This window comes from Dendronephthya gigantea, unplaced genomic scaffold (assembly GCF_004324835.1).
Source record: "Dendronephthya gigantea isolate DGI-Jeju-01 unplaced genomic scaffold, DenGig_1.0 000094F, whole genome shotgun sequence".
In the NCBI taxonomy this organism is placed as follows: Eukaryota; Metazoa; Cnidaria; class Anthozoa; order Malacalcyonacea; family Nephtheidae; genus Dendronephthya; species Dendronephthya gigantea.
In genome coordinates, this window is record NW_021163104.1 from 999,877 (window position 1) to 1,020,095 (window position 20,219).

A 20,219-nucleotide genomic window follows, 5' to 3' on the forward strand; every position below is an offset into this window, starting at 1 on the left:
CCGAGAACAGACTTCCGCTTTAATATCGTAGTGAAATATTTGGTCAAATACGTGACCTCTTGAAACAACGATTCATAGTCATAGGATATATCATCCAGCATTGTCACATTCTCGTGACCCCTCTGACTTCTTGATAGCTTCCTCTCATGTGATTGGTTGGCTGATGCAAGCATTGAACTTGTCACGAGACTATCATATGTCAATGACCAGTGAGAGATATTCCTTGTCGCTTGTAGAGAAACGTACACCGTTTAGTGCAAGTTTCGTGCAGAAAAATGGTGAAATTATTTTGTAAATGTCTAAATATTTGTATAAATACTCAAGGAAGCGACCTGAAGAAGCTGAATGGCGAATCTTTTATAACAGGCAACATAACAGATGATTTCTTTACGGGAGAAATTTACGAAGTACAACTTGCAGTTGGCGGAATCAACAAGGTATTATGGACTAATCGTTATCACGGAATAATACACCATTATCATTTACATGGCTGAGAGACAATGCTATACTATAATTTGTTGAGGAAAAACGTTTGAAGCCTGTAAATATTTGAATTTTCAGGCTCTCAGACCTTCTCGAATTGAATGATGCGAAAAATTATGCTGTCCGGAAACTGGGCAAATAAAAGATTTGTTTATATTTCAGAGATTTTGTTGTGCTACAGTCCCGAGTACTGTATGTACTGCGTTCAATTCTGGGTTTTAACTTTGCAGTGTTTGAATGTAAAAGCAAGCAGCAAGCGTAAAAAGTATTGCGAATGTTTTCATTTACATATTGCGTAGATGGCTTATGTAACCCTATATTTATTATCATCAATATGAAATTCAGACCCAATACGGTATGTCGGATATTAGGACATATTATTAGGGATATTATATTACCTGAGTCCTGAATTATAATATAATTTGGTATGAAATATATTTCTGATATATTGTGAAGATGTCTTTTGCCAAATTTGTCTGACTGGTGTTTATTATTATTGTGCTGTGCTAGACTTTTGCAACATTGCAAATTTTTGTACAAATGTAAACAAGTTCTGTTTTGTCAGGAACACAATGGATAGTTAACAAAGCCTTGATAGTTGACATATGCCTGCCTTGATAGTTTATAACATAGGATGTCTGCCTTGAAGTTAACATAGGATGTCTGCCTTGATAGTTTATAACATAGGATGTCTGCCTTGATAGTTTATAACATAGGAATGTATCATATACGCCTTGAAATTTTGTTCTGAGATTACTATTTTGTCAAAATAATTATTAGGTTGCTAAAATAGGATTTGTGTCTGCACAAAGGTCATTCTGGGACCATTGTTTTTGTCAAGAGTACATGTACAACAGGTGGCTAACTGCTGAGATAGGATTTCCTCCTTGACATATTTACACTGGACTACTTTGTTTAGCAATCAAAATTATTATAAGGTTAAATCCTTAGGTAGGATTTTTACCTGTCTGTAGGTCATTTTGGTGGGACTATTGTTTGTCAAGAGTAAATTAGGTGGCTAAGAAAAGATGTTTGCTTTGACATCTGAGATTATATTGTTTGGCAAGAATCATTAGCTGGCTAAGAAGATAGAATTTTGCCTGGACATATGTCATTTTAAGACTATTGTTTTGTTAAAAAGCAGGATGTTTGCCTGGACATATATTATTCCATGACTATTGTTTTAGTTTAGGACAATTTAAGGGTAAATTTTAGGAGTGGATTTGGAGGATCTTGAATTCTAGCTGGGCCAGATATGTACCATAGATATTATACTGTATGCCAAGATCCTGAAGATTTTTTTCTACTTTTCAGAGATGTAAATTTAACATCCAGGAAACTTTTTGTGTTTGTTACTTCATGAAATGTTTCTTACACTAACATTTTAAAGATGCTTTACTAATTTTCATCTCTTACAAGTGTGATTGCAAGTTGCTAGAAAAATTGCACTATGTAACAAGGCCTGAATTTTTTTAAAAAAATATCACCTGATTATAATATCATGCATAACAAATACGTAGGGACAAAGTGTTATCATTTTGACAAAGAAAAGGCTACCATATTACTGATATTATATTTTTTAGGTTTTGTATAATTGTAGATGTATGACTGTATACTAGCATGTGTTAAGTATCAGTTTTACTGTATTTAACAACAATTTCAGTGTTCTATATGTGTAAAACATTCATTTAGTGCCTGCATATACACAAAATTTGGCTAATATCATGGAAATTCTCTGCAACATGTACCTTAGAAAGATTATACCAAAGATGTTATCATTACATACATAAATGGGCAGGAACAATACACCTTTCTCATAAAAATGTCAAAATAAAGTCAAATTAGCTCTTCAAAACTAATGAGGTTTAAACTAATCAGACTTTGTGTATCATCAGACTTTTGTGTTTAACCTCATTATGAACTAAAAACTTTTCAAATTTGAAGTGCATTGATTGCAACTTTCATTTCTAATCCATAGGAGAATGCGATATTGATGAGAGAACGTCAAATTGAGGACTGGATTGTGTTCAAATGTTTAGGCTGTAAAACTGAAGCATTTGCCTTACATTCATTTAAACGGGAACAACGAGTTTTAGTCAGCTCAAAGATTCAGGTAAATCATCCATTATTGCTCTTAAATGTTTTGTCAGCTTCATTAAATGATAAACAAACAAGTAAGGTCAAAATATAGCTACGACAATACAACAATAGCAATAAAATAATAATAATAATAATAATAATTGCCATTGTTGAAAAATTGAAAATGCTTACTTGTGTGGTTTCTATTGTTCTTTATTTTATCAAGATATGTCCCAAGTGGTTCCTGTAATTTCAGTATGAGCAAGACTCAACATGCATTTTTCATCTAATTTGTTTGTAGAGTGATGTAGAAAATATCACTGTGTTAATGAAAAGTGAAAATTTGTCTCCTGCTTTTAAAATCATATTAAAACCAGCAAGTGAAGAAGAGGAAAGTTCAGGTGCAATATTTTATTACTATTTTGTTTGAATTACTTCATTTTTCACATTATAAGGAGAAAATATGGGCAAATATGAGTTATAAATTAGAGAAATCAAATTTAAACTGTTTGTCTCCAGTGAGAACTTAGGGCACTTGAGAAAAGATATATTAAACCTCTTTTCACAAATTTCCCAATTTGCAGATGAATATTAGATGTAGCAAGCTGAAGCATCTTATAGTGGCTCTGATCATGACAATCGAGCCTTCATGCAAACATCAAATATCAGCGGTCTCATTGCAAAAGTGTTTTGTTTTTTTGGGAGATTTGTCGTGCTTTTTGAGTATTGACAATGAAACTAAAAATCCTTAAATGATAATCTCTTGCTAGTTATATTCTTTCATTCATTAGTACAGGTTGCTCTGCTGGCATTGGACCGAGACTTGCTTTGACGACGCCTCAATTCAAATATAGCTATAATTGTGCTTTATATGCATAAGTTTGAAAATCTCAACCTTTTCAATGTCTGTATTCAACTGAAACCAGAACATTGCTAAAAACCTGATCTATATTTTTTAGTACCCTGTAAGTTAGTTAAAACTGTAAGTTGCCCAGAAAATCATACACAATTTGGATTACTCGGGTTGTTTTGATACACTGTATTCTAGTGTAAAAGGCTCTAATGTTATCTAATTAATTTGTTTTAGGAAGTGGTTTCAGCAGTGAAAGTATAACTAAAGCTGGAACGAAAATACAGGAACATGTCAGGAGATTTCTAAAATTTGAAGAAGACGCCATGTTGGAAAGAATACGAAAATATACCGAAGAACAGAAAAAACGTTATGCTGCAGTACAATCCCGGGCTCATAACGATAAAAGAGCTGTTTTAAGGTATAAATTACCATAGAAAGCAAGTTTACCTGAAACAACATTCCTGACCAATGCCCTTAGCTCCCTCCGTCGAGAAGTGTTTCTTTTTAAACTCTTAGGTTAGTTAGCATTCCGTTCAGTTTTAACTCTTAGGTTAGCATTCCAGTTCAATATCTAAAGTTAGCGTTCTGTTTTAGTTTCCTAGCTTAGCGTTCTGTTTAGAAAGATATTGAAGCAGAACGCTAACCTAAGAAATTGAAACAGAACGCTAACCTAAGAAATTGAAATAGAACGCTAACCTAAGAAATTGAAACAGAACGCTAACCTAAGAAATTGAAAACAGAACGCTAACCTAAGAAATTGAAACAGAACGCTAACCTAAGAAATTGAAATAGAACGCTAACCTAAGAAATTGAAACAGAACGCTAACCTAAGAAATTGAAATAGAACGCTAACCTAAGAAATTGAAACAGAACGCTAACCTAAGAAATTGAAACAGAACGCTAACCTAAGATATTGAAACAGAACGCTAACGTAAGAAATTGAAACAGAACGCTAACCTAAGAAATTGAAACAGAACGCCAACCTAAGAAATTGAAACAGAACGCTAACCTAAGAAATTGAAACAGAACGCTAACCTAAGAAATTGAAACAGAACGCTAACCTAAGATATTGAAACAGAACGCTAACCTAAGATATTGAAACAGAACGCTAACGTAAGAAATTGAAACAGAACGCTAACCTAAGATATTGAAACAGAACGCTAACGTAAGAAATTGAAACAGAACGCTAACCTAGAAATTGAAACAGAACGCTAACCTAAGAAATTGAAACAGAACGCTAACCTAAGATATTGAACAGAACGCTAACCTAAGATATTGAAACAGAACGCTAACCTAAGAAATTGAAACAGAACGCTAACCTAAGAAATTGAAACAGAACGCTAACCTAAGATATTGAAACAGAACGCTGACGTAAGATATTGAAACAGAACGCTAACGTAAGAAATTGAAACAGAACGCTAACCTAAGATATTGAAACAGAACGCTAACCTAAGATATTGAAACAGAACGCTAACCTAAAGATTTCAAACTGAACGCTAACCTAAGATATTGAAACAGAACACTAACCTAAGAAATTGAAACAGAACGCTAACCTAAGATATTGAAACAGAACGCTAACCTAAGAAATTGAAACAGAACGCTAACCTAAGGAATTGAAACAAAACGCTAACCTAAGATATTGAAACAGAACACTAACCTAAGAAATTGAAACAGAACGCTAACCTAAGAAATTGAAACAGAACACTAACGTAAGAAATTGAAACAGAACGCTAACCTAAGATATTCAAACAGAACGCTAACCTAAGAAATTGAAACAGAACGCTAACCTAAGATATTGAAACAGAACGCTAACCTAAGAAATTGAAACAGAACGCTAACCTAAGAAATTGAAACAGAACGCTAACCTAAGATATTGAAACAGAACGCTAACCTAAGATATTGAAACAGAACGCTAACCTAAGATATTGAAACAGAACACTAACGTAAGAAATTGAAACAGAACGCTAACCTAAGAAATTGAAACAGAACGCTAACCTAAGAAATTGAAACAGAACGCTAACGTAAGAAATTGAAACAGAACGCTAACCTAAGAAATTGAAACAGAACGCTAACGTAAGAAATTGAAACAGAACGCTAACCTAAGATATTGAAACAGAACGCTAACCTAAGATATTGAAACAGAACACTAACGTAAGAAATTGAAACAGAACGCTAACCTAAGATATTGAAACAGAACGCTAACCTAAGATATTGAAACAGAACGCTAACCTAAGATATTGAAACAGAACACTAACGTAAGAAATTGAAACAGAACGCTAACCTAAGAAATTGAAACAGAACGCTAACCTAAGAAATTGAAACAGAACGCTAACGTAAGAAATTGAAACAGAACGCTAACCTAAGAAATTGAAACAGAACGCTAACGTAAGAAATTGAAACAGAACGCTAACCTAAGATATTGAAACAGAACGCTAACCTAAGATATTGAAACAGAACACTAACGTAAGAAATTGAAACAGAACGCTAACCTAAGATATTGAAACAGAACGCTAACCTAAGATATTGAAACAGAACGCTAACCTAAGATATTGAAACAGAACACTAACGTAAGAAATTGAAACAGAACGCTAACCTAAGAATTGAAACAGAACGCTAACCTAAGAAATTGAAACAGAACGCTAACCTAAGATATTGAAACAGAACACTAACGTAAGAAATTGAAACAGAACGCTAACCTAAGAAATTGAAACAGAACGCTAACCTAAGATATTGAAACAGAACGCTAACGTAAGAATTGAAACAGAACGCTAACCTAAGAAATTGAAACAGAACGCTAACCTAAGATATTGAAACAGAACGCTAACCTAAGATATTGAAACAGAACGCTAACCTAAGATATTGAAACAGAACGCTAACCTAAGATATTGAAACAGAACACTAACGTAAGAAATTGAAACAGAACGCTAACCTAAGATATTGAAACAGAACGCTAACCTAAGATATTGAAACAGAACGCTAACCTAAGATATTGAAACAGAACACTAACGTAAGAAATTGAAACAGAACGCTAACCTAAGAAATTGAAACAGAACGCTAACCTAAGAAATTGAAACAGAACGCTAACCTAAGATATTGAAACAGAACACTAACGTAAGAAATTGAAACAGAACGCTAACCTAAGAAATTGAAACAGAACGCTAACCTAAGATATTGAAACAGAACGCTAACCTAAGATATTGAAACAGAACACTAACGTAAGAAATTGAAACAGAACGCTAACCTAAGAAATTGAAACAGAACGCTAACCTAAGAAATTGAAACAGAACGCTAACCTAAGATATTGAAACAGAACACTAACGTAAGAAATTGAAACAGAACGCTAACCTAAGAAATTGAAACAGAACGCTAACCTAAGATATTGAAACAGAACGCTAACGTAAGAAATTGAAACAGAACGCTAACCTAAGAAATTGAAACAGAACGCTAACCTAAGATATTGAAACAGAACGCTAACCTAAGATATTGAAACAGAACGCTAACCTAAGATATTGAAACAGAACGCTAACCTAAGATATTGAAACAGAACACTAACGTAAGAAATTGAAACAGAACGCTAACCTAAGATATTGAAACAGAACGCTAACCTAAGATATTGAAACAGAACGCTAACCTAAGATATTGAAACAGAACACTAACGTAAGAAATTGAAACAGAACGCTAACCTAAGAATTGAAACAGAACGCTAACCTAAGAAATTGAAACAGAACGCTAACCTAAGATATTGAAACAGAACACTAACGTAAGAAATTGAAACAGAACGCTAACCTAAGAAATTGAAACAGAACGCTAACCTAAGAAATTGAAACAGAACGCTAACCTAAGATATTGAAACAGAACGCTAACCTAAGATATTGAAACAGAACACTAACCTAAGAAATTGAAACAGAACGCTAACCTAAGATATTGAAACAGAACGCTAACCTAAGATATTGAAACAGAACGCTAACCTAAGAAATTGAAACAGAACGCTAACGTAAGAAATTGAAACAGAACGCTAACCTAAGAAATTGAAACAGAACGCTAACGTAAGAAATTGAAACAGAACGCTAACGTAAGAAATTGAAACAGAACGCTAACCTAAGAAATTGAAACAGAACGCTAACCTAAGATATTGAAACAGAACGCTAACCTAAGATATTGAAACAGAACGCTAACCTAAGATATTGAAACAGAACACTAACGTAAGAAATTGAAACAGAACGCTAACCTAAGAAATTGAAACAGAACGCTAACCTAAGAAATTGAAACAGAACGCTAACCTAAGATATTGAAACAGAACACTAACGTAAGAAATTGAAACAGAACGCTAACCTAAAAATTGAAACAGAACGCTAACCTAAGAAATTGAAACAGAACGCTAACCTAAGATATTGAAACAGAACGCTAACGTAAGAAATTGAAACAGAACGGTAACCTAAGATATTGAAACAGAACGCTAACCTAAAGATTTCAAACAGAACGCTAACCTAAGATATTGAAACAGAACACTAACCTAAGAAATTGAAACAGAACGCTAACCTAAGATATTGAAACAGAACGCTAACCTAAGAAATTGAAACAGAACGCTAACCTAAGATATTGAAACAGAACGCTAACCTAAGATATTGAAACAGAACGCTAACGTAAGAAATTGAAACAGAACGCTAACCTAAAGATTTCAAACAGAACGCTAACCTAAGAAATTGAAACAGAACGCTAACCTAAAGATTTCAAACAGAACGCTAACCTAAGAAATTGAAACAGAACGCTAACCTAAGATATTGAAACAGAACGCTAACCTAAAGATTTCAAACAGAACGCTAACCTAAGAAATTGAAACAGAACGCTAACCTAAGGAATTGAAACAGAACGCTAACCTAAGATATTGAAACAGAACGCTAACCTAAGATATTGAAACAGAACGCTGACGTAAGATATTGAAACAGAACGCTAACCTAAGATATTGAAACAGAACGCTAACCTAAGAAATTGAAACAGAACGCTAACCTAAGATATTGAAACAGAACGCTAACGTTAAAAATTGAAACAGAACACTAACCTAAGATATTGAAACAGAACGCTAACCTAAGAAATTGAAACAGAACGCTAACCTAAGAAATTGAAACAGAACGCTAACCTAAGATATTGAAACAGAACGCTAACCTAAGAAATTGAAACAGAACGCTAACCTAAGAAATTGAAACAGAACGCTAACCTAAGAAATTGAAACAGAACGCTAACCTAAGATATTGAAACAGAACGCTAACCTAAGAAATTGAAACAGAACGCTAACCTAAGAAATTGAAACAGAACGCTAACCTAAGATATTGAAACAGAACGCTGACGTAAGATATTGAAACAGAACGCTAACCTAAGAAATTGAAACAGAACGCTAACCTAAGAAATTGAAACAGAACGCTAACCTAAGAATTTGAAACAGAACGCTAACCTAAGAAATTGAAACAGAACACTAACCTAAGATATTGAAACAGAACGCTAACCTAAGATATTGAAACAGAACGCTGACGTAAGATATTGAAACAGAACGCTAACCTAAATATTGAACAGAACGCACGTAAGATATTGAAACAAACACTAACCTAAAACAGAACGCTAACCAAGAAACAAAAACCTAAAAGAAACAGAACGCTAACGTAAGATATTGAAACAGAACACTAACCTAAGATATTCAAACAGAACGCTGACGTAAGATATTGAAACAGAACGCTGACGTATAAAACAGAACGCTAACCTAAGAAATTGAAACAGAACGCTAACCTAAGAAATTGAAACAGAACGCTAACCTAAGAAATTGAAACAGAACGCTAACCTAAGAAATTGAAACAGAACGCTAACCTAAGAAATTGAAACAGAACGCTAACCTAAGATATTGAAACAGAACGCTAACCTAAGAATTGAAACACAACGCTAACCTAAGATATTGAAACAGAACGCTAACCTAAGATATTGAAACAGAACACTAACCTAAGATATTGAAACAGAACGCTAACCTAAGAAATTGAAACAGAACGCTAACCTAAGAAGTTGAAACAGAACGCTAACCTAAGATATTGAAAAAAAACGCTAACCTAAGAAATTGAAACAGAACGCTAACCTAAGATATTGAAACAGAACGCTAACCTAAGATATTGAAACAGAACGCTAACCTAAGAATTGAAACAGAACGCTAACCTAAGAAATTGAAACAGAACGCTAACCTAAGAAATTGAAACACAACGCTAACCTAAGAAATTGAAACAGAACGCTAACCTAAGATATTGAAGCAGAACGCTAACCTAAGATATTGAAACAGAACGCTAACCTAAGAAATTGATACAGAACGCTAACCTAAGAAATTGAAACAGAACGCTAACCTAAGATATTGAAACAGAACGCTAACCTAAGAAATTGAAACAGAACGCTAACCTAAGAAATTAAAACAGAACGCTAACCTAAGAAATTGAAACAGAACGCTAATCTAAGAAATTGAAACAGAACGCTAACCTAAGAAATTGAAACAGAACGCTAACCTAAGATATTGAAACAGAACGCTAACCTAAGAAATTGAAACAGAACGCTAACCTAAGAAATTGAAACAGAACGCTAACCTAAGAAATTGAAACAGAACGCTAACCTAAGAAATTGAAACAGAACGCTAACCTAAGAAATTGAAACAGAACGCTAACCTAAGAAATTGAAACAGAACGCTAACCTAAGATATTGAAACAGAACGCTAACCTAAGAAATTGAAACAGAACGCTAACCTAAGATATTGAAACAGAACGCTAACCTAACATATTGAAACAGAACGCTAACCTTAAAAATTGAAACAGAACACTAACCTAAGATATTGAAACAGAACGCTAACCTAAGATATTGAAACAGAACGCTAACCTAAGAAATTGAAACAGAACGCTAACCTAAGAAATTGAAACAGAACGCTAACCTAAGAAATTGAAACAGAACGCTAACCTAAGAAATTGAAACAGAACGCTAACCTAAGATATTGAAACAGAACGCTAACCTAAGATATTGAAACAGAACGCTAACCTTAAAAATTGAAACAGAACACTAACGTAAGATATTGAAACAGAACGCTAACCTAAGATATTGAAACAGAACGCTAACCTAAGAAATTGGAACAGAACGCTAACCTAAGAAATTGAAACAGAACGCTAACCTAAGAAATTGAAACAGAACGCTATATAACCTAAGAAATTGAAACAGAACGCTAACCTAAGAATTGAAACAGAACGCTAACCTAAGATATTGAAACAGAACGCTAACCTAAGATATTGAAACAGAACGCTAACCTAAGAAATTGAAACAGAACGCTAACCTAAGATATTGAAACAGAACGCTAACCTAAGATATTGAAACAGAACGCTAACCTAAGATATTGAAACAGAACGCTAACCTAAGAAATTGAAAAAGAACGCTAACCTAAGATATTGAAACAGAACGCTAACCTAAGATATTGAAACAGAACGCTAACCTAAGAAATTGGAACAGAACGCTAACCTAAGAAATTGAAACAGAACGCTAACCTAAGAAATTGAAACAGAACGCTAACCTAAGAAATTGAAGCAGAACGCTAACCTAAGATATTGAAACAGAACGCTAACCTAAGAAATTGGAACAGAACGCTAACCTAAGAAATTGAAACAGAACGCTAACCTAAGAAATTGAAACAGAACGCTAACCTAAGAAATTGAAACAGAACGCTAACCTAAGATATTGAAACAGAACGCTAACCTTAAAAATTGAAACAGAACTAACCTAAGATATTGAAACAGAACGCTAACCTAAGATATTGAAACAGAACGCTAACCTAAGATATTGAAACAGAACGCTAACCTAAGAAATTGGAACAGAACGCTAACCTAAGAAATTGAAACAGAACGCTAACCTAAGAAATTGAAACAGAACGCTAACCTAAGAAATTGGAACAGAACGCTAACCTAAGAAATTGAAACAGAACGCTAACCTAAGAAATTGAAACAGAACGCTAACCTAAGAAATTGAAACAGAACGCTAACCTAAGAAATTGAAAGAGAACGCTAACCTAAGATATTGAAACAGAACGCTAACCTAAGAAATTGAAACAGAACGCTAACCTAAGAAATTGAAACAGAACGCTAACCTAAGATATTGAAACAGAACGCTAACCTAAGAAATTGGAACAGAACGCTAACCTAAGAAATTGAAACAGAACGCTAACCTAAGAAATTGAAACAGAACGCTAACCTAAGAAATTGAAACAGAACGCTAACCTAAGATATTGAAACAGAACGCTAACCTTAAAAATTGAAACAGAACACTAATCTAAGATATTGAAACAGAACGCTAACCTAAGATATTGAAACAGAACGCTAACCTAAGATATTGAAACAGAACGCTAACCTAAGAAATTGGAACAGAACGCTAACCTAAGAAATTGAAACAGAACGCTAACCTAAGAAATTGAAACAGAACGCTAACCTAAGAAATTGGAACAGAACGCTAACCTAAGAAATTGAAACAGAACGCTAACCTAAGAAATTGAAACAGAACGCTAACCTAAGAAATTGAAACAGAACGCTAACCTAAGATATTGAAACAGAACGCTAACCTAAGAAATTGAAACAGAACGCTAACCTAAGATATTAAAACAGAACGCTAACCTAAGATATTGAAACAGAACGTTAACGTAAGAAATTGAAACAGAACGCTAACCTAAGATATTGAAAAAGAACGCTAACCTAAGATATTGAAACAGAACGCTAACCTAAGAAATTGGAACAGAACGCCAACCTAAGAAATTGAAACAGAACGCTAACCTAAGAAATTGAAACAGAACGCTAACCTAAGAAATTGAAACAGAACGCTAACCTAAGAAATTGAAACAGAACGCTAACCTAAGAAATTGAAACAGAACGCTAACCTAAGAAATTGAAACAGAACACTAACCTAAGAAATTGAAACAGAACGCTAACCTAAGAAATTGAAACAGAACGCTAACCTAAGAAATTGAAACAGAACGCTAACCTAAGAAATTGAAACAGAACGCTAACCTAAGAAATTGAAACAGAACGCTAACCTAAGAAATTGAAACAGAACGCTAACCTAAGAAATTGAAACAGAACGCTAACCTAAGAACTTGAAACAGAACGCTAACCTAAGAAATTGAAACAGAACGCTAACCTAAGAAATTAAAACAGAACGCTAACCTAAGAAATTGAAACAGAACGCCAACCTAAGAAATTGAAACAGAACGCTAACCTAAGATATTGAAACAGAACGCTAACCTAAGAAATTGAAACAGAACGCTAACCTAAGATATTAAAACAGAACGCTAACCTAAGATATTGAAACAGAACGCTAACCTAAGGATTTGAAAAAGAGCGCTAGTATTCCATTTCAATTTCTTATAGGTTAGCGTTCTGTTTCAATATCTTAGGTTAGCGTTCTGTTTCAATTCTTAGGTTAGCGTTCTGTTTCAATTTCTTAGGTTAGCGTTCTGTTTCAATTTCTTAGGTTAGCGTTCTGTTTCAATTTCTTAGGTTAGCGTTCTGTTTCAATATCTTAGGTTAGCGTTCTGTTTCAATTTCTTAGGTTAGCGTTCTGTTTCAATTTCTTAGGTTAGCGTTGTTTCAATATCTTAGGTTAGCGTTCTGTTTCAATATCTTAGGTTAGCGTTCTGTTTCAATTTCTTAGGTTAGCGTTGTTTCAATATCTTAGGTTAGCGTTCTGCATGTTTCAATTTCTTAGGTTAGGGTTGTTCCAGTTTCAGACACTTACGGTTAGCGTGGGATAAATCGAATTTTTTTGCGTACATCTGAGTAGATGTAATGGTTTTCTAACGTAAGCTTACACCAGTCGCCTGATTTTTTCAAGGGTTTCTTGATATGGTTGGAAAGCACGTTCCTGTACTTATGGATTGTTTTTTCCTAATGCACATCGTGTTTTTTACAGCATTTTAAGACAAGCTGCTGAGAGTAAGGTTCAGGAAAGTTTATCAGATGCAATGGCTGATCTAGAACTTGATTCTGATGTGCCAGATGAAAGACCTCTCAATAGAACTGGTGAGAAATTTCTCTTTAACTTTTCTCTAACCACGAGCTTATTTTGAAACCTAGCACATTTCTTTTACATCCAACTCCGGTGAAAATGTTAATAATTTGCTTGACTTTGTTTGAGATTATACGAAATGAGGAGTATGGCAAATATTTCTTAAATTCAAACCTTTCAGTATTTAAATTTTTATTTCTTTTAGATTTCGTGGATAGTTCATCAGATATTAGGATAGTTCAAACACCTAGCATTAGTACGTCTTGGAACAGCAGAGAAAAATCGAATGAAATAGACAATGGTCATCTTGATCCATTGTTTCATAGTACAAATGAACATTTCCAACCGTTTGTCGAGTCTGATGAAGAATCCAGTGGTATGTCTTTACAAAGTATACATTGCCGCATAGATACTGCTTACCGTGCGCTCCTGCATGGCGTGAGCTTGAAGAAATGTGTACAAATTGATTGTGTACAAATCAGTTTTCCTGCACCTGCATCACATGAAAGGCTATATTTTGCACATACGTACACGAGGAATTCTGTTCCTCTGCTTCGGCCCCTGTGCTGAACTACACAATACACGAGGTACGCTGTGTTTTCGCTGTTCATAACTAAATCATTTTTTCAATATGATAGATAACAGCTTCAATCAAACAGATATGCAGGAGGTTTACGAGAAATCTACAAACAAGATGCGATATTCATCGTCGGTACCCGTCAATGTCCCGTTAATGGACAGATCTAGATTTGGGCTGAGGGAAAGATTACTGCACAATGAAGACTACGTAAGTTTATCGTACGTTTGTTACTTGTAAATAGAAAGTTGAAAAAGTTAGTTGAAAATGTTGAATTTCAAGCATCATGCAGAAATGTTTCGAGATATAACATTAACCAACTTTCCTCTTCTTTGGGAGTCAGAACTCTACAGTCAGAACTCTACAGTCAGAACTCTACAGTCAGAACTCTACAGTCAGAACTCTATAGTCAGAACTCTATAGTCAGAACTCTACAGTCAGAACTCTATAGTTAGAACTCTATAGTCAGAACTCTACAGTCAGAACTCTATAGTCAGAACTCTACAGTCAGAACTCTATAGTCAGAACTCTACAGTCAGAACTTTACAGTCAGAACTCTATAGTCAGAACTCTACAGTCAGAACTCTATAGTCAGAACTCTACAGTCAGAACTCTATAGTCACAACTCTACAGTCACAACTCTACAGTCAGAACTCTACAGTCAGAACTCTACAGTCAGAACTCTGCAGTCAGAACTCTATAGTCAGAACTCTACAGTCAGAACTATAGTTAGAACTCTATAGTCAGAACTCTACAGTCAGAACTCTATAGTCAGAACTCTACAGTCAGAACTCTATAGTCAGAACTCTACAGTCAGAACTCTATAGTTAGAACTCTATAGTCAGAACTCTACAGTCAGAACTCTATAGTCAGAACTCTACAGTCAGAACTCTATAGTCAGAACTCTACAGTCAGAACTCTACAGTCAGAACTCTATAGTCAGAACTCTACAGTCAGAACTCTATAGTCAGAACTCTACAGTCAGAACTCTATAGTCACAACTCTACAGTCACAACTCTACAGTCAGAACTCTATAGTCAGAACTCTACAGTCAGAACTCTATAGTCAGAACTCTACAGTCAGAACTCTATAGTTAGAACTCTATAGTCAGAACTCTACAGTCAGAACTCTACAGTCAGAACTCTACAGTCAAAACTCTATAGTCAGAACTCTATAGTCAGAACTCCATAGTCAGAACTCTACAGTCAGAACTCTACAGTCAGAACTCTATAGTTAGAACTCTATAGTCAGAACTCTACAGTCAGAACTCTATAGTCAGAACTCTACAGTCAGAACTCTATAGTCAGAACTCTACAGTCAGAACTCTATAGTCAGAACTCTATAGTCAGAACTCTACAGTCAGAACTCTACAGTCAGAACTCTATAGTCAGAACTCTACAGTCAGAACTCTATAGTTAGAACTCTATAGTCAGAACTCTACAGTCAGAACTCTATAGTCAGAACTCTACAGTCAGAACTCTATAATCAGAACTCTACAGTCAGAACTCTATAGTCAGAACTCTATAGTCAGAACTCTACAGTCAGAACTCTATAGTCACAACTCTACAGTCACAACTCTACAGTCAGAACTCTACAGTCAGAACTCTACAGTCAGAAATCTATAGTCAGAACTCTACAGTCAGAACTCTATAGTCAGAACTCTACAGTCAGAACTCTATAGTCAGAACTCTACAGTCAGAACTCTATAGTTAGAACTCTATAGTCAGAACTCTACAGTCAGAACTCTACAGTCAGAACTCTACAGTCAAAACTCTATAGTCAGAACTCTATAGTCAGAACTCCATAGTCAGAACTCTACAGTCAGAACTCTACAGTCAGAACTCTACAGTCAGAACTCTATAGTCAGAACTCTACAGTCAGAACTCTATAGTTAGAACTCTATAGTCAGAACTCTACAGTCAGAACTCTATAGTCAGAACTCTACAGTCAGAACTCAATAGTCAGAACTCTACAGTCAGAACTCTATTGTCAGAACTCTATAGTCAGAACTGTACAGTCAGAACTCTACAGTCAGAACTCTATAGTTAGAACTCTATAGTCAGAACTCTACAGTCAGAACTCTACAGTCAGAACTCTACAGTCAGAACTCTATAGTCAGAACTCTACAGTCAGAACTCTATAGTCAGAACTCTACAGTCAGAACTCTATAGTCACAACTCTACAGTCACAACTCTACAGTCACAACTCTACAGTCAGAACTCTACAGTCAGAACTCTACAGTCAGAACTCTACAGTCAGAACTCTATAGTCAGAACTCTACAGTCAGAACTCTATAGTCAGAACTCTACAGTCAGAACTCTATAGTTAGAACTCTATAGTCAGAACTCTACAGTCAGAACTCTACAGTCAGAACTCTACAGTCAAAACTCTATAGTCAGAACTCTATAGTCAGAACTCTATAGTCAGAACTCTATAGTCAGAACTCTATAGTCAGAACTCTACAGTCAGAACTCTACGGTCAGAACTCTACAGTCAGAACTCTATAGTCAGAACTCTACAGTCAGAACTCTGTAGTCAGAACTCTACAGTCAGAACTCTATAGTCAGAACTCTACAGTCAGAACTCTATAGTAAGAACTCTATAGTCAGAACTCTACAGTCAGAACTCTACAGTCAGAACTCTACAGTCAAAACTCTATAGTCAGAACTCTATAGTCAGAACTCCATAGTCAGAACTCTACAGTCAGAACTCTACAGTCAGAACTCTACAGTCAGAACTCTATAGTCAGAACTCTATAGTCAGAACTCTACAGTCAGAACTCTATAGTCAGAGCTCTATAGTCAGAACTCTACAGTCAGAACTCTATAGTCACAACTCTACAGTCACAACTCTACAGTCAGGACTCTACAGTCAGAACTCTACAGTCAGAACTCTACTGTCAGAACTCTATAGTCAGAACTCTACAGTCAGAACTCTATAGTTAGAACTCTATAGTCAGAACTCTACAGTCAGAACTCTACAGTCAGAACTCTACAGTCAAAACTCTATAGTCAGAACTCTATAGTCAGAACTCTATAGTCAGAACTCTATAGTCAGAACTCTATAGTGAGAACTCTACAGTCAGAACTCTACAGTCAGAACTCTATAGTCAGAACTCTACAGTCAGAACTCTATAGTCAGAAATCTACAGTCAGAACTCTATAGTCAGAACTCTACAGTCAGAACTCTATAGTTAGAAAGTCAGAACTCTATAGTTAGAACTCTATAGTCAGAACTCTATAGTCAGAACTCTATAGTCAGAACTCTATAGTTAGAACTCTATAGTCAGAACTCTATAGTCAGAACTCTATAGTTAGAAAGTCAGAACTCTATAGTTAGAACTCTATAGTCAGAACTCTACAGTCAGAACTCTATAGTCAGAACTCTACAGTCAGAACTCAATAGTCAGAACTCTACAGTCAGAACTCTATTGTCAGAACTCTATAGTCAGAACTGTACAGTCAGAACTCTACAGTCAGAACTCTATAGTTAGAACTCTATAGTCAGAACTCTACAGTCAGAACTCTACAGTCAGAACTCTACAGTCAGAACTCTATAGTCAGAACTCTACAGTCAGAACTCTATAGTCAGAACTCTACAGTCAGAACTCTATAGTCACAACTCTACAGTCACAACTCTACAGTCACAACTCTACAGTCAGAACTCTACAGTCAGAACTCTACAGTCAGAACTCTACAGTCAGAACTCTATAGTCAGAACTCTACAGTCAGAACTCTATAGTCAGAACTCTACAGTCAGAACTCTATAGTTAGAACTCTATAGTCAGAACTCTACAGTCAGAACTCTACAGTCAGAACTCTACAGTCAAAACTCTATAGTCAGAACTCTATAGTCAGAACTCTATAGTCAGAACTCTATAGTCAGAACTCTATAGTCAGAACTCTACAGTCAGAACTCTACGGTCAGAACTCTACAGTCAGAACTCTATAGTCAGAACTCTACAGTCAGAACTCTGTAGTCAGAACTCTACAGTCAGAACTCTATAGTCAGAACTCTACAGTCAGAACTCTATAGTAGGAACTCTATAGTCAGAACTCTACAGTCAGAACTCTACAGTCAGAACTCTACAGTCAAAACTCTATAGTCAGAACTCTATAGTCAGAACTCCATAGTCAGAACTCTACAGTCAGAACTCTACAGTCAGAACTCTACAGTCAGAACTCTATAGTCAGAACTCTATAGTCAGAACTCTACAGTCAGAACTCTATAGTCAGAGCTCTATAGTCAGAACTCTACAGTCAGAACTCTATAGTCACAACTCTACAGTCACAACTCTACAGTCAGGACTCTACAGTCAGAACTCTACAGTCAGAACTCTACTGTCAGAACTCTATAGTCAGAACTCTACAGTCAGAACTCTATAGTTAGAACTCTATAGTCAGAACTCTACAGTCAGAACTCTACAGTCAGAACTCTACAGTCAAAACTCTATAGTCAGAACTCTATAGTCAGAACTCTATAGTCAGAACTCTATAGTCAGAACTCTATAGTGAGAACTCTACAGTCAGAACTCTACAGTCAGAACTCTATAGTCAGAACTCTACAGTCAGAACTCTATAGTCAGAAATCTACAGTCAGAACTCTATAGTCAGAACTCTACAGTCAGAACTCTATAGTTAGAAAGTCAGAACTCTATAGTTAGAACTCTATAGTCAGAACTCTATAGTCAGAACTCTATAGTCAGAACTCTATAGTTAGAACTCTATAGTCAGAACTCTATAGTCAGAACTCTATAGTTAGAAAGTCAGAACTCTATAGTTAGAACTCTACAGTAAGAACTCTATAGTCAGAACTCTATAGTCAGAACTCTATAGTTAGAACTCTATAGTCAGAACTCTATAGTTAGAACTCTATAGTCAGAACTCTACAGTCAGAACTCTATAGTTAGAAAGTCAGAACTCTATAGTCAGAACTCTATAGTCAGAACTCTACAGTCAGAACTCTACAGTCAGAACTCTACAGTCAGAACTCTATAGTCAGAACTCTACAGTCAGAACTCTACAGTCAGAACTCTACAGTCAGAACTCTATAGTCAGAACTTTATAGTCAGAACTCTACAGTCAAAACTCTATAGTCAGAACTCTACAGTCAGAACTCTACAGTCAGAACTCTATAGTCAGAACTTTATAGTCAGAACTCTATAGTCAGAACTCTACAGTCAGAACTCCACAGTCAGAACTCTACCGTCAGAACTCTACAGTCAGAACTCTACAGTCAGAACTCTACCGTCAGAACTCTACAGTCAGAACTCTACAGTCAGAACTCTACAGTCAGAACTCTACAGCTAAGAACATCTACTTAAGTCAGATTTCAGGACGTGTTTAGAATCTGGAATATTTTATTCGCAACGCTACTGTCTATTTTCGCTGGTTTTAGACAATCCCATGTACACGTTTTGTATCTTTCCAATTTTGTTTTATGTCGACACGGTAGGGTCAGGCCCGGGATAACGCAAGATTTTTATTCTATAGAGGCCTGTGTTGTTGTTTCGTTCAAGACATGTTTATTAGTATTATTCATATGGCGTATTGACCCTCTCCCTGCCCAGGAATAACAAAGAACTTCAGATTAGGGTGACCAATTGGTGTTAGATTAGATTGATTCCAAAAATATATTCCTAAACGAATTTCAAGAATTTGTGTATTTAGGATTAACTGAAGAAGATGTAGCTATTACCAAAATTTCGAGCCTCCTGCCCTGAATGTAGTAAGCAACATTGAAATGTTATTTATTGAATATTTCCTGCAGGAAGAGATGCCCTCGCCTGACAAAATAGCGGAATCCATTCAAGCATTGGCAAGAAGTGTCCATGATTCCAGAGATATATTTGGAGAACTACCTCGACCAAGAAAAAATACGTTACCTGTGACGTTTCATTAAAATCTCTTCAAAATTTAATATATTTATAAAATAAATGCTTAATTACTGCCGTTATTACAACTGTTTTTGTTTGTTTATTTTTTTCTTTCCTCGAAGAGTGTCGCTCTTTTTCTCATAGTTACCTTCACTTTAATTCTGATGCATTCTGAACTTCAATTTATTAAAACGGTAAAGGGAAATGAACCCCGCCCCTGCACCCTACTTTCCCTGAGAATTGTGAAGTAAATGGCAGTGACGCTGTTTTATAAAATATTAATATATTATAGTTTTTGTGCT

At 35.4% G+C, this 20,219-nt stretch overlaps 1 protein-coding gene across 1 annotated transcript; it reads left to right on the top strand.

Annotated features, from left to right (window-relative positions):
- Positions 1–217: 217 nt before the first annotated feature.
- LOC114533702 lies at positions 218–19,990 on the top strand. Its single transcript, XM_028555299.1, has 8 exons — positions 218–437; positions 2,462–2,596; positions 2,864–2,963; positions 3,650–3,833; positions 13,370–13,479; positions 13,671–13,841; positions 14,104–14,252; positions 19,812–19,990. The coding sequence occupies exons 1-8, from the start codon at positions 276–278 to the stop codon at positions 19,941–19,943; spliced, it is 1,143 nt and encodes a 380-aa protein (XP_028411100.1). The 5' UTR covers positions 218–275; the 3' UTR covers positions 19,944–19,990.
- The last annotated feature ends 229 nt before the right edge of the window (positions 19,991–20,219 follow it).

Excerpts from the sequence above, each read along its gene's own strand:
- LOC114533702 (XM_028555299.1), top strand. The coding sequence starts at position 276 with ATGGTGAAATTATTTTGTAAATGTCTAAATATTTGTATAAATACTCAA. Across the intron at positions 2,964-3,649 it reads TGAAGAAGAGGAAAGTTCAG|GAAGTGGTTTCAGCAGTGAA; the intron begins GTGCAATATTTT and ends AATTTGTTTTAG. Across the intron at positions 13,842-14,103 it reads GTCTGATGAAGAATCCAGTG|ATAACAGCTTCAATCAAACA; the intron begins GTATGTCTTTAC and ends TCAATATGATAG.